Source organism: Lepidochelys olivacea (genome assembly GCF_965140295.1).
Source record: "Lepidochelys olivacea isolate rLepOli2 genome assembly, chromosome: 1".
NCBI lineage: Eukaryota > Metazoa > Chordata > Testudines > Cheloniidae > Lepidochelys > Lepidochelys olivacea.
The window spans coordinates 8579915-8594405 of record NC_140411.1 but is presented as its reverse complement, the minus strand read 5'-3'; the positions used below and the strand labels follow the sequence as shown (position 1 = coordinate 8594405).

At 63.2% G+C, this 14491-nt stretch overlaps 2 protein-coding genes across 7 annotated transcripts in view; one reads left to right on the top strand and one right to left on the bottom strand.

The window, feature by feature from the left end:
• Positions 1–3379, top strand: part of STIM1 (stromal interaction molecule 1) — a 202932-nt gene extending 199553 nt beyond the window's left edge. For all 6 annotated transcript variants that reach the window (XM_084614958.1, XM_084614955.1, XM_084614956.1 and 3 more), the window contains one exon: positions 669–3379. In XM_084614958.1, the coding sequence (XP_084471084.1) occupies positions 669–1218 (550 nt within the window). In that variant the 3' untranslated portion in view covers positions 1219–3379. The remainder of the gene's footprint in view (positions 1–668) is intronic.
• A 1666-nt stretch (positions 3380–5045) lies between these two features.
• LOC311513294 (sodium-dependent proline transporter-like) overlaps positions 5046–14491 on the bottom strand; it is a 46458-nt gene continuing 37012 nt past the window's right edge. The window contains exons 10-18 of the mRNA XM_084615003.1: positions 12405–12539; positions 12021–12124; positions 11501–11625; positions 9693–9805; positions 8943–9077; positions 8433–8532; positions 7848–7966; positions 6916–7089; positions 5046–6355 (exon numbers count right to left, since the gene is read on the bottom strand). Coding sequence (XP_084471129.1) covers positions 6218–6355; positions 6916–7089; positions 7848–7966; positions 8433–8532; positions 8943–9077; positions 9693–9805; positions 11501–11625; positions 12021–12124; positions 12405–12539 — 1143 coding nt within the window. The 3' untranslated portion in view covers positions 5046–6217. The remainder of the gene's footprint in view (positions 6356–6915; positions 7090–7847; positions 7967–8432; positions 8533–8942; positions 9078–9692; positions 9806–11500; positions 11626–12020; positions 12125–12404; positions 12540–14491) is intronic.

The following is a 14491-nucleotide window of genomic DNA, read 5'->3' as shown; positions in this document are numbered from 1 at the left end:
GAGTCGTCTGACACCGCCTGTTAGTACAGCTATCGCTGGGGGTTGTTACGCCCTTGTGAAGAGCTAGGTGGTGTGAAGCTGAACTCTTACAGTTGTCTTTGAGCCCAGGAAGTGCAGGGCTGAGAGCTTTGCTGCCACCCAATGGACCAGGTCCTGTGAGCAGGCCCCAACTTCCTCTGTGCCGCCCCCATGGCCCCTGCGCTCTATTGTCTGACAGCAGAGATTCTCCCTGGCCTTAGGCCTCATCCGACCGAGGCTTTGCCCTGATTCCAGGCACAAGGGCGCACCCCGAGCACAGACAGCTGAAGCCAAGGGAACCTGCCCTGGTTCCCACTAGCTGCCAACAGCAGCTCTGCCTGGGGGGTTGCTCTGCCCCATGTGCCAGGTAGCTTGCATGGGCGGTGCAAGTTCTCGCTCGGTTGGGCCTGTTAGCAGCAACCCCTGCAGGGGAAGCACAGCGGGAGAGCAGGACGGGGCCTGGCAGGAGCAGAGCAGCAGAACTGGTTTGCTCCTGGAGGCTTGTTGCAAGTTTCTCCCTGCAGAATAACACATGGGAGAGTTCCACTGTGTTAGCCGGGCTGAGCCATTGTGCATGCGTGTGCCTGTGTGCGAGGCTCCTCCGGGCATGGGCCTCTGTTGTGACCTTCTCCTTCTCCTCCCGCCCCCAGAGACCTCACTCGCTCCGACTCCGATTCCTCCTTCCTGTACATGAGCGACCATCAGCGCATCCCAGGCTCTGCTCCCAAGCTCCTGGCTGCCAGGCCCCCCCTGCTGACCAGGTCCGCAGAGGAGGCTACTTCAGGCCACCCTGCCGGCTGCGCCCCGACCTCCAACGGAGGCAGCAGGCATGGCGAGGCCTCCTCACTGGGGGCTTTGCAGGAGCGGCTGGCCGAGAGCCCGGTGGTGGCGAAGAAGATGATGATGCTGAACCATGGTATGGAGAAGTCCACCAGCCTCGGGGAGATCAGCCACCCGACAGTGGGCAGGCAGAGCCACTCCGATTCCTCCCGCTCACACAGCCCCAGCTCCACCGAGCCCGACACGCCCTCCCCCATCTCTGACTCCAGGCCCGGCAACGCTAAGAACACCCGCATCCCGCAGCTGGCCGCCAAGAAGAACGCCGGGGAAGAGGACAGCGGCTCCACGGGCGAGGAGACTGACTCCAGCCAGGGCAAGAAAAAGTTCCCCCTAAAGATCTTCAAAAAGCCCAAGAAGTAGGAGGAGGAGGAGGAAAGCCAGCCACCAACCCAGTCCCTTGGGCAGGGAGGGGCGGGGCACAGAGCCATGGGCGAAGGCACCCTTCCCAGGAGCCACATGGGTGGGGTGCTTGCGACTGCCCACCCCCTCCTCCCCGCCTCCCAAGCAAGTCTTGTAAAATCTGCAGGGGAAGGAGCTATTTAAACGTATTTATTTCCTGACTTGTAAACCAGCCGCCCCTTCTCCCTCCCTCCGATTCAGTAGCCCCCTGCTTTGCAGTGCATGGCTTCTCATGACTTCCGAGCGGTCCTGCCTCCGCTTGGCCACACGGCAGTTAGGGTTTGTTTAATGTGCTTTGATTTTTTTCCCCTTTTGGCTTCTTCGGGACTCCTGCACGTGTGGCTCCTGCTCAGCTTGAGAACCTGACCAGGGGAGGGTTCCCTCTGTGCCAGGCCCGCCGCTTGCATCTATGCACCCCCAGGGCTTTGGCCTCCCTCTCGCCTGGGCCAGGGCAGTGGCTCGGGGAGGTCAGGGCCTAGTCCTGGCTACTCAGGGTTGAATCCGCTGCGATCTCTGAGGGGTAGCTGCCTCGTCCGTGTCTTTGCCGCTCTCCTTGGGCAGTGTAGGGCACTTGGGGAAAGACGCCCCGTGGCTGAGGTGACTAGGGAGAGTGGATGGGGCTTATGCGTTTTTGGCAGGGGAGAGCAGAAGGCACGTGCCTGCCAGCGGATTCAGGGCTTTGGGTGGAGAGAGAGCAAGGGCCTGGCCAGTGTTTCTGCATTCAGGAACCGTGGCCAAGTCTATTCTAGGCAGTGTTTGTTTCTTTAGCTGGCTGAGGGGATGGCTGCAGCCTGCCGGGTTGTTTCTGAAGCGGGGCCTGCTTGGTGAGGATCACCCAGCAGGCCCTGCCCTGTCTCAGCCTTCCCAGCCCCTGTAGCAGGAGCTGGAGATGGGCTTCCTTCAGCCAGGGCCAGGCACCGGGCAAAGGAAATCAGGTGTGGGGGAGGCAGATGCTGTGAACCCCAGAGCAGCTCCTACCAGGCCAAAGGGCCGCAAGCCATTTGGGTACAGCTGGGCGACCACCTTGTGCTCCATTGAGCTGCCCGGGTGAGTCGGGCCAAAGACTTGTCTTCAGAACAGGGCCGAGAGCACAGGCCCTTCCCCTGGGCTTGGACCCAGAGCGTTGGAGAAAGAATTCCCCTCAGGAAGGCGGGCGGGTTCCGGGTAGGTGGAGGAGTCGGCTTTGCTGCATGCTGGGCCGTGTCTGGTTCCCAGGGAGGAGCGATTGGCCTTGGGGGTTCCCCTTTGCAGCAGGCTCCCTGTTCCCGCCCATTCATCCCAGCAGGGGAGCGCCCAGGCTTTGAGCAACCACCAAGGAGCCTCGGGGTGAGGGCCTGGCGTTTTGCCTGCCGTATTGTGGAGGAATCCTGGGGGGATAAGCAGGGCTGGCTGCAGGATCCCTGAGGAGGAAGAGGGGCTGGCTGGGGCCTTTGCTTGTAGCCGGTCTGTCGCGTCTCCAGGACGGGCGGACGAGGTGTTCTCGAGCCGGTAGTTAGACGATTACATTGTTGCTTTGAGATAAGTGAAAAATCCTCTATGTTGATTAAGTGCCTGCGATTCCTCACTCGCCTGCCCTCCTGGCTGCTGCTGGCCACCTATCTGACCTGGGAGACCCAGCGCGAGGAGCCAGCCCCTAGTCCTGCTGGGCGGGCAGCGGCTGCCAGCTAGTGCCAGGTAGCACTGGGTCACATACCCTCCCCTGCCACCTTGGGCTGGTCCTGCTCCATGCAGCTTTGATGGCACTGGAGCAGATTCAGACCAGACCAGCTGTCTTGGAAAAGGTTCCCGACCCCCGCTGAGAGCAGCCTGGGGGCCTTGCCTTGCAGCAGCGCCCAAGTCCCTCCTGGCAGCGGTTCCAGAGCAGGGCAGGAAGGGCCCCGGAGAGGTGCGTAGCCCAGGCCTGAGCGTCTTACAGCCCAACCCCAGCAGGCCCGGGTGCGTCCTCCCTGCTCTGGGCACTGCCTGTGGGCAGGGCACCCCTGCTGGGCCAGGCGCCCTGTGGCAATGCTTGCTGGAGAAGGTGGTGGCATTTCTAAAGCAGCGATTGTGATGCATCTGCCAAGTCTGATTTGTCATTTCATAAAACTGTTTTCAATCCAATAAAGCATGTAGGAGATTTTGAGCAAGGGGCTGCTGGTCTCTTCTTGGCTGGCTGCTGCGAGGAACGGGCACCGAGAGGCCAAGCCCCAGGCTGAACAGCAGAGGGTCAGGGTCTGCCAGGCTCACACACGCATCACCGCTTCCCTGGTGACGGGGGCTGCGCTCCCTGGGCACTAGCTGGTTTGCAGCCTGGTACGAGTCCTGCAGCCCTTCGCCTAGATACACACCCCGTCCCAAGGGGAGAGGGTCGGAGTCAAGCCGGCCGGGGCCCTGACAGGAGCTGACGCGGTTACTCCGGGACTGAAATGCAGCTGGCAGAACAGCTATGATGGGCAGAGGGGTCCCAGGGTGCCAAGTAGCAGGCAGGGGCCTATGGGGTGGTCTCTAGTACCCCATGACACCGGGGGGGGGTGTCTTACAGCAATCACACACAGGGCCAGGGCTCTGCCTGCCCCCCCAAACACACACACACAGGGTCACTCATTGGGGTGCGACTCTTAATGAGCCAGCCAACCCGGAACATGCTGCCAACTTTCCTGCTGCGCCCAGGTTCTGCAGAGGCCCTGGTCTCACCCCCCTTATGCCAGCACTCCTGGGCAGCCTGTGCTGTGACTCCAGCAAGAGGCCCTGCAGCCGCTGGTGGCCCCCCCCAGATTCTCTCTACCCCTGCCCCAGAAGATCCTCGCACTCTCCTCTGGGAGCCGGGGCCTGCACCAGGGAGGGCTGGGCTGGGCACAGGCTGCGGCCGGCCCTGGTACAGGAACCAGCGCCTGGCTGTAGGGATAAGGCCAGTGTCAAGCTGGAACTGGACGGGGGGACCAGCCCCGCAGCAGCCAGAGCCCAGCAGGCAGGAACAGAAGCATCCCTCTCCCCTGCTGCCCTGGGGCATGAAAAGCCCTGAACTGCCTGCCAGCAGCAGGGAGGGAGAGCTCAGTGGTTTGAGCATTGGCCTGCTAAACCCAGGGTTGTGAGTTCAATCCTTGAGGGGGCCATTTAGGAATCCAGGGCAAAAACTGGGGATTGGTCCTGCTTTGAGCAGGGGGTTGGACTAGATGACCTCCTGAGGTCCCTTCCAACCCTGATATTCTATGATTCTATGATCAGAGCCGGGGGAGGGGGAATAAAACTCACCCAAAGCCGCCTGTGCGCCCATGGCTGGAACGTCCTGTCCAACCCGCCAGCGCCACCCTGGTTACATGGTGCTGGGCCCAGCCGCCTTTTCCGCCAGTGTTTCCAGGCAGCTCTAAATCCTCCCGCAGGGCAGCGAGGAGCCTGGCAGCCAGTCCTGCTCAGCCCCCGCCCTGCACCCTTGGGGCAGCTGGCACAGGCCGCAGCTGTTCCAGGCCAGCCATGTGCCCCTGTGGCTTGGCTGGGGATACAGCAGCTGCAGGGGGGTGTCACTCAGCCGGCCCTGCCCCCGAGGGGTCAGCACTCAGCCACGGGGACGTTTTAAACCGAAAGCGCCCAGTTTGGTGAAGTGCTGGCACTGGCCGATGACCAGCGGGGAGAGCTCAGGCCCCTCCTGCTGGGGCAGGTGGGCTCCAAGCCCTGGTTGGGGTGGCGGGCTCGGGGTCAATTCATGCTGCCGTGCAGACCGAGGGCTGCTGGACCGTCACCCCACAGCCTGGAGCAGCCCCACACGGAGCCCGGGCAGCACTCAGAAGAGACTTTCCACACTTTGGCTGGGAAACACCAGGCCTTTATTTCGGCAGCAGCGAAATCCCATCGGCCTGAGAGCCGGGGCCCCTCAAACCCAGCCCCTCGGGAGGGCCGGCACGTGGAGAGATTCCCTCCCCCAGATCAGTGCTTCTCTCCCGGCCCTGCCCACAGCAGCTGCCACCCTCTCACTTGGGCAGTTCCCACAGAGCAGGTGAGGGCAAGGTACTGCCCAGCTGTGCACCAAGAACCTGGTGTTGCCACCATACCCCTGGCCACAAGTCCTCGCCCCGGGGCAGGCTTGGGCTGTGACCCTGCCAGCCGCCGCCTGCTAGGGGTCCGGGGTGCCCAGGCTGAGACCATGGCAGGAGCGGATTAGAGCCATGGATGGGTTGGCCAACCAAGCAGCTGGCCGGCTGCCACCCAGAGCAGGGTCAGGGGTAGGAAGGCCAGTGCTGACTCCCGGCAGCCGCCCATCAGGCACGTTCCCTGCAGCCACACGGACTCCATGCCCATCCATAGCCTGGCCCGAGGGGCCAGGGGCAGAACCCCACACGTGGGCCGCTGGCAGGAGGCAAGATCCAAGCCAGAGGAGGGAACCTAGGGACTAGACCTCATGGGATTGGCAGCCGCAGAACTAGGGGAGTCCCACACCCCAGCTCTCCGCCCCAGGCCCAGCCCTTGGGGGCCTGGCCAGCCCCCTGCACAGACGATAATGCTTGTGGGGGGTCCTCCAGGATAGCAGCACCCCAGCTTCGCTACAGCGATGGGTAATCACTTCCAGCAGAGGGTGCAGCTGGGCAAGGAGCGTGCACCTCTCTGTCCCTGCCCCAGGGCACCCACCTGTCTGTCCATGCCCGGGGGGCAGGCATCCATGCCGGGGGGCATGTGCAATTGATGCTCTTGAGTACAATCTTTTTCCTGCAGAGTTTTAAGAAGGTCTCAGAGGCAGGGCCCCTCTTGCAAAGCGCCCGGAGGCTGGCCGGCCGCAGTCCTGAGCAGAGGCGCGGCTGGAGAGCAGCAGGTTCCAGCCCCGCATCGTCTCCTGCAGGCGAGGTGCCATCTGCAGCCTCCAGCGCGTCCCGTGAGCGCCGGCCCAGGGCTGCCCCGACGGAGCCAAGAGCAGCTGCCCAGCCCGGAGGGGGCGGCCACCGGCAGCCACCTGTTCGCGGCTGAGCCAGGCCTGGAGCCCCAGTTCTGCTGCTCAGGCCTCGCTGCTCCCCTGGGGCGGGCTGGCGAAGTCGCTGTCCACCAGGTTGATGGTGAAGGGGACGTCGATGACCTCGGCGTGGGTGGTCGCTGTGCGCCAGGAGTTCAGGGGGTGGATGGCTTTCCGGAACCGCTGCAAGGAGGTGGGGTGGGGGTGAGCCAGGCACCAAGACCAGCCTTGCGGGGGGGAGTGAGGCCCAAGGGGGCGGGGGTTGAGTCAGGCGCCAGGCCCAGCCCTCGGGGCGGGGGAGGAAGGCCCAAGGACTCGGTGGGGCGGGGGGTGAGCCAGGCCCAGCCCTCGGGGCGGGGGGCAGGGCCCAAGGACTCGCGGGCGGGGGGCTGAGGCACACTACCACTGGGGCACGACTCCAGCATTTGCCCGATGGCCGCAGGGCCGGTCCATGGGGCTGTGGTCGGGAGCCTGAGCCCTGCCCAGAAAGGAGAAACCGGGGCCCAGCAGGGCTCCAGACCAGGGGCCCCAGGTGGTGAGAGGGGGCAGGTGTCCAGATCCCAGCCTCAGCCCTGACCCCAGCATGCCCCACGCTGCAGGGTGACCCCCCACAACCGGGAGCTCCCAGCTCCTTCCAGCCACGCCCTCCCCACCCCTTGGGTCCCTCCCCCAGCCACTGGGTGCTGGGGAGGCGGCAGAGAGGGCGGCTCGGCGTGCCCCAGCCCGCCCGGCCCCGCACTCACGTCCGTCAGCGTCCCCGACTCCCTGCAGACGGCCACGAGCGCCCAGAGCGGGATCTGGATGCAGGTCATGGTGCCCATGCACACGCCCAGGGCCTTGCCCCAGCCGGGGTAGGTGTAGGCGCCGTAGTGCAGGGACGTGTTGTACATCTCCAGGAAGATGTAGAAGAGGATGAACTGGAAGGGCAGATCCAAGCAGCGCGGTCAGACACCCCCAGCCCTTCCCCCGCCAGCCGGACCCACCTCTTGCAGCAAGGGGCCTGCCCGCCCCCACCCCAGGAGGTGCCCATGGGGATGGGGGTCACAAGGGCTGCCAGAGCTTGGTCTCGTCTGTGTGGGTTTCATAGCGTGAGCCCCCACGATGCAGCGGCTGGGACTCTCCCCGGCCCAAAGGGTGGTGCAGTCACCAGCAGTGGAGGGTCCGAGCTGGGGAGCCTCCTGGAGACACTGTGATGCCAGGCCCGGTGCCGGGGCGGAGTGCAGGCCACTTGGCTACCAATAGCCCGGGGCCAAACGAGCCACAGCTCCAAATGAAACTCACCAGGTGAAATACCTGGGGGGCGGGGGGTTTCTTTTGTCTCTACCCTCAGCTTCTTGATCAGAGCAGGATGGAAACGGCCTAAAGGCAGGGAATGGCCCCACTCACCCGGCAAATTAGCCCCAGGAACCCCAGAGCGAGCAGGGTTTGTGCTGTGCAGGCTGCAGCCACTAGGGGGCAGTGGTGCAGCACCGTCGAGACTGGCATTGCCCGGGGATGCCAAGGGCGTGGTACAGGCTGGGACACAAGGAGCCTGCACGGCCCCCAGCGGGCTGCCGGGTCAGGAAGGCCCCCGAGCAGCTCAGCTCTTCAGCGCCATAGCTGGCCGGGGCCTGGCCATACAGGCGCTGCCCGTCGTGGGTGGCTCGGGCACCTCTCGGGCAGGGCCGGTACCTACCAGCAGCAGGCACGGCGTGATGAACACCCAGCATGCCTTGAAGTAGAGCACCAGCTTGCCGCACCAGGGCGGGCACCGGCAGATCATGTCCACGATGTCCCGGCAGAACTGGTTCACTCCTGAGAGGGGCACAAACGGGAGTTTAAAGAGGAGAACTTCCGGGGCCGTGGTCATCCCCTGCACCAGGCCTGGGGGGCATCCCCACCACTCAGCCAGCCCCGGCACTGGGCAAGCTCCCCGGCTACGCAGGGGTACACCAGGGCAGGGGATGGACGGCAGACCGCCCAGCAACCCCCAGGGGCTGCAGAGTGGGCGCTCGGGCGCTCAGGAGGTAGCGGGGGAGCCTGACCCTCGCCTGGAAACGTACTGCCCTCCAGGGTGGAGATAGCCAGGGCCTGGGGCTCCCTCGGCATCCTATACAGCACCAAGCACCCTGCTGACGCGTGCGCAAGGTGGAGCGGTGTTGCTGGGTGCTGTGAAGCAGCTGCCACGTCGCGCCCCAGAGGTGGCTGCATTTCCGCGGTGCGGGAGGGAGGTTAGTCCAACGCTCTGGGAAGCGCCGAGCCCCGGGCTGGGGACACTCACCGTAGAAGAAGGCAATGCCGACGCACATGAAGAGGGTGATGATGATGAGACCGAAGCTGGTGCTGTAGGCATCGATGAGGGTGAACCAGTAAATGCCGCCCTGCAAGCGACAGTGCAGCGGGCACGTGACCTCCTGGCCGGGCGCAGGCAGGGAGAGGCGCCCAGCGCCTGCCATGCCAGAGGGGCAGCCTCTGCCCCCACGGACCCGCCGCGGGCGCTTTGCTTGCTCAGCACGTGGCCAGCTGAGCCACAGGCCCGGCACCCGTCTCCAGCCCGCAGGCGGCCAGCATCGGCCGGGGCAGAACAGGGTGAGCACCCCCGGGGCATGGGGGGGCGGGATATAACCCATCCGGTGGGGAAGGCGCCGTCCCCGTGCCAAGCAAGCAGTCGTCAGCTCCTGCCCCGAGGCCGACGGCATCTGTGGGCTGGCGGCAATTCGGCCCCGACAGCCGGCTCCCCGTGGGGCCATGGCCCTGCACAGGACAGGCCGGGGGCTGAGCTCTGCCCTACCTCGGTGATGAGCAGCAGGCCCAGCAGGTAGAAGGTGAAGCACAGTGCGCCCAGGAAGAGGGTTTTCCGTCTCCACTCGCGCAGGGCCGGGAACTCGTCCAGCACGGCCGTGGTGATGCCCTCCATGTTCCCAAACTGGGGGAGAGACGGGCGTCAGGGCACCCCGGGCTCCTGCCCGTCTCGGGACGTGCGCTCTGTGCCCCGGCACCCTGCCAAATGGGTGCACAGGGAGCGTCTCCAGGCCCCGGGCCGCAGGGGAGCACCCCACACATCATGTGGGGCAGAGTCCAGAAAGCGCCAGCAAAGTTCACTACTGACTGCCCGTCCTACTCAAGGTGGCAAGGAGCCCCCCCCCCGCCCCATCCCTCCAAGGAGCACCCCTTGCCCCACCCTTCCAAGGAGCACCCCACACCCCTGCCCCACCCCTCCAAGGGCCACCCCCTGCCCCCCCATAAAGGACATGACAATGTGTCCTGGGGGAAGGTGCTGACACCGCCCCCCACAAACCCAGCTCTGCCAGCGAACGACCCCCTGGCCCAGCAGGATTTGCGGATGCCGGGGTGAGCGGGGAAAGCTGCTAGCCCAGGCGTCCAAGAGGCAGTTGGAGCCGACAGGGGGCTGCAGAAGCTTCTCTGCGTTCCTAGGGGCCGGCGCGTCCCAGACCCACGGCCAGGAGGGCGACACGTCTGCGCTACAGGGAGGCGGGGGCCAGAGAGGCCAGCGGCATGCAAGCGAGGAGGTTAGACCCACCAGGGTGTCCACTCCCAGCGTGAACATCATCAGGAAGAACAGGACCGACCAGAAGGCAGAGCCAGGCAGCAGAGCAAGGGCTTCTGGGTAGGCCACGAAGGCAAGTCCAGGACCTGGCGGGAGGAGGAGAAATGGAGAACAGCCTCCCTCAGCAGCCCCGCCCAGCATGGTTCACTCCTGGCCACCGTGTGTCCACCCTGGTATCAGGATAAGGCCTTTGTCTGCAGCCATATTGTAAGACCGAAAGCCTTCGTCTGCTATCACCAGATAAAGAAACCGATCTTAAGATGGTTAAAGAAAATGTAGTTTGATAGCATCCTGTCTGGCAGGAACTCACTTCTCAATAGCTGGGGTGTGAAATCCTCGCTTCTGTTGTTTTGTCATTACGGTCCCCAGTTCCCTATTGTTTATCTGTCTGGTTCGTTCATTGTTTCTGTCTGGTGCATAATTAATTTTGCTAGGTGTAAATTAATGAAGGTGGTGGGGTAGGATTGGTTAGAGAATTTTGTTACACTGTGTTAGGATTGGTTAGTAAAATTTTAGTGTAACGATTGCTTAAGGTAGAGCTAAATAGGACTCAAATTTCACTGTATAAACTGGGGTCCAAAAGGAAGTTCTTTGGGAGCCAACTCCAGGACATGGCCCCAAAGATCAGAGCGGCCAGACCTCAACACCCTGCCAATGACCCCGAGCAGAAACTGGAGTCCCCCAGATGGACCTGATCCTGACTGGCCATCCAGAAAAGTTCATCTGTCTTATTGGGAGTGGTGAGCACTGTGAGTGTGTAGCGTGTGCCATCTGTTTGGGGGGATTGTTAATAAATAGAGGTTATGTAGGATATGACTGTGTAAGGCTCTTTCACTGGTAAAAGGTCCTGCACATCTGCAGAAGTAGTATGCGCCCTACGGATTGGGAACGGGTGTGGGTACTTACACTGACCGGGTTAGTCACCCCCGGCACCCTACGGATTGGGAACGGGTGTGGGTACTTACACTGACCGGGTTAGTCACCCCCGGCGCCCTACGGATTGGGAACGGGTGTGGGTACTTACACTGACCGGGTTAGTTACCCCCGGCGCCCTACGGATTGGGAACGGGTGTGGGTACTTACATTGACCGGGTTAGTTACCCCCGGCGCCCTACGGATTGGGAACGGGTGTGGGTACTTACACTGACCGGGTTAGTTACCCCCGGCGCCCTACGGATTGGGAACGGGTAGGTGCTTTTTGCCTGGAGCCCTACGAATTGGGAAAAGGTGGGGGTGCCTAAATTCACCGGGTTACGCCTGGAGCCCGACGGGCTGGGAAAAGGTGGGGTGCCCTAATGTGTGCAGGTAACACCAGAGCAACGGCGGTACCAGCGGTGGCCCCTGAAGGGAACGTGAGCCGGGGCCGGGGCACATTTGAGAAGCGTTGGGGGGGGACGGGACACGAATTTGACACTCCAACTGTGCCCGGCCGGGACGCCCTGAGGACGGGCTGCATCGCTCACAGGGATGGGCCTGAATCATCCCCAGAGCCCCCGTTAAAGGCCAAGTTTTAAACCCATCTGCCCAAAGCGAAGCTCCTAAATCCAGGGCAAGGTGCCCAGCAAGGAGCCGCCTGATCCTCAAGGGGACAGAGTGAGAGCAGCTCCTGCTGGAGGCCCAGCTGGCCTGATCTGGAGAGGAATTGGCAGCAAGAACCTCCCCCCACCCCTCAGCATCACTGGGGCAGGCACGGAGTTGGGCTGGGGCGGGGCAGGGTGGAGGCAGGCGCTGAGTGGGGATGGTTTCATCCAGGCAGGACGGCCAGCCGGCCCCGCCCATACCTGAGTCAGCCACCTCCCCCACCGGCACTCTCTTCCTCCACGCCATGTGGCCCAGGACGGAGAAGATGGCGAATCCAGCGAAGAAGCTGGTGCAGCAGTTCCCGATGGCGATAACCAGGGTGTCCCTGTGGGCAGCAGAGCGGGGGAGGGGGAGGAGTTGTACGAGGAGCTGGCGGGAGCCGGGGCTGCCCCCCCGGGCCCAGGATCTCTGGCACAGAGACCGTCAAGCCTTTGGGATGAGGCGTTCACACCATCAAGCAGCTCCCATGGAGCCGAGGGGGTGGCAGAGCCAAGGAGCTGCGACCCAGTTCCCCGCCCCAGTGGTGGTAGCCCGCTGGCAGGACCTGGCATTCGGGAGCAGAAGGGCTCTAGCTCTGGGACAAGAGTAGAGACCCAGGTGGCTCGGGACTCACCATGGCAGCAAGGACCCCCCCACAGCGCGTGTGCAGGGTCACTCGGGACCGGGCTGCCCCAGCCCCGCCCGGCCTGGCCCAGAGCGCTCCCTGGCCCACCCGCTCACCTGATCACGTTGTTGTCGAACTTGTTGTAGGAGGCCATGGAGAGCAGCCCCCCGAAGCCAATGCCCAGCGAGTAGAAGATCTGCGAGGCAGCGTCGTTCCACACCTAGGGGAGAGAAGCTGGTTGGGAGCCGGCTCCTTCCCCGCCCCCAACATGCTCCTCGCAGGCCGCCGCGTCCTGCCGACCCCGCGCCCGCCAAGCCCCCCACGCACGCTCTGGCTGAGCTGCAGCCATCGGCTCAGGGCCCATTGCCAAGCACCTGGTGGCTCTGCGCTCACCCCCTCCAGCCAGCCCCAGGACGACCCCACCCGCAGAACCAGCAGCAGACGCCCCGAGGGGGGACATGGGGAGTCCAAGGGGCCCCAGGCGGTGGGGGGCGGGGTACCTGAGCGCTCTGTAGCCTGCTCCAGTCTGAGGAGAGGTAGAAGCGGACGCCCTCGATGGATCCCTCCAGCGTGGCTCCTCGGATGATGAGCACAATGAGGACCAGGTACGGGAACGTTGCTGTGAAATACACCACCTGCAGGGCACACCTCCGGCTGCTTATATACCCCCCCCATCCCTGCACGGCACACCCCCGGCTGCTTATATACCCCCATCCCTGCACAGCACACCCCCGGCTGCTTATATACCCCCCCCATCCCTGCACGGCACACCCCCGGCTGCTTATATACCCCCATCCCTGCACGGCACACCCCCGGCTGCTTATATACCCCCCCCCATCCCTGCACGGCACACCCCCGGCTGCTTATATACCCCCATCCCTGCACAGCACACCCCCGGCTGCTTATATACCCCCCCATCCCTGCACGGCACACCCCCGGCTGCTTATATACCCCCATCCCTGCACGGCACACCCCCGGCTGCTTATATACCCCCCCCATCCCTGCACGGCACACCCCCGGCTGCTTATATACCCCCATCCCTGCACGGCACACCCCCGGCTGCTTATATACCCCCCCCATCCCTGCACGGCACACCCCCGGCTGCTTATATACCCCCATCCCTGCACGGCACACCCCCGGCTGCTTATATACCCCCCCCCATCCCTGCAGGGCACACCTCCGGCTGCTTATATACCCCCCCCATCCCTGCACGGCACACCCCCGGCTGCTTATATACCCCCCCCCATCCCTGCACGGCACACCCCCGGCTGCTTATATACCCCCATCCCTGCACAGCACACCCCCGGCTGCTTATATACCCCCCCATCCCTGCACGGCACACCCCCGGCTGCTTATATACCCCCATCCCTGCAGGGCCCCACCCCCAGCTGCTTACACCCCCCTCCATCCCTGCAGGGCCACACCCCCGGCTGTAGAATCATAGTCTCATAGAATATCAGGGCTGGAAGGGACCTCAGGAGGTCATCTAGTCCAGCCCCCTGCTCAAAGCAGGACCAATCCCCAGTTAAATCATCCCAGCCAGGGCTTTGTCAAGCCTGACCTTAAAAACCTCTAAGGAAGGAGATTCCACCACCTCCCTAGGTAACGCATTCCAGTGTTTCACCACCCTCCTAGTGAAAAAGTTTTTCCTAGTATCCAACCTAAACCTCCCCCACTGCAACTTGAGACCATTACTCCTCGTTCTGTCATCTGCTACCATTGAGAACAGTCTAGAACCATCCTCTCTGGAACCACCTCTCAGGTAGTTGAAAGCAGCTATCAAATCCCCCCTCCATCCCTGCACGGCCACACCCCCGGCTGCTTACACCCCCCCCCACCCCTGGCACGCTGCATCCATCAGCCCCCCATGGTGCTGACAGCACCACTGGCTGCTCACCCCCCCACACACACCATCCCTGATGCGCTGCACCCGCCAGCACCAAGGAGACACCCACACCCTGCAGTGCGGATGTCAATGGGGGGGGCCCAGGCCTAGGATGGAGGGTAAGACATAGTCATAGGATTCACCGTCATAGGATTTTAAAAATAGTAAATTTCATTATTTCAGCTATTTAAATCTGAAATCTCACGGTGGTGTATCTGTGGGGGTCCTGACCCAAAAGGGGGTTTTGGTGGGTGCTGGGGGGTTGCAAAGTTATTGCAGGGGGCTTGCCACCCTTACTTCTTCACGGTCCGGGACCCTAATAATACGGCATCACTCTGGCAACACCGTGGGGCAGAACCAACTGCAGGACGAACCCAGCCGGATTCAGCCTGGTGCAGCCTCCCGAGAGCCAGCGGGGAGCCTGGATGGGGCCAGGAACACCATGCACAGAGCGCCCCAGGGGTCCTGTGGGTCTGTTCTGAGCCTTGTTGGGGTCAGAGCATGCATGACCGACACCTCCCCCTCAATTCCATGGGCCGGTCTATGTGCTGTGGGGCCAGGCCCTACTTCTTGGTTATTCGTTGTTCTGTGCCCTGGGGCCTTTTTCTTTGGTGGTGGGAGGAGATGAGCACTTTGCTTGTTGCTATATTTAGCGGTTTCGCCCCCAATCGATGTGTAGTGCCCCCCCCCCCCGTCCTGTGC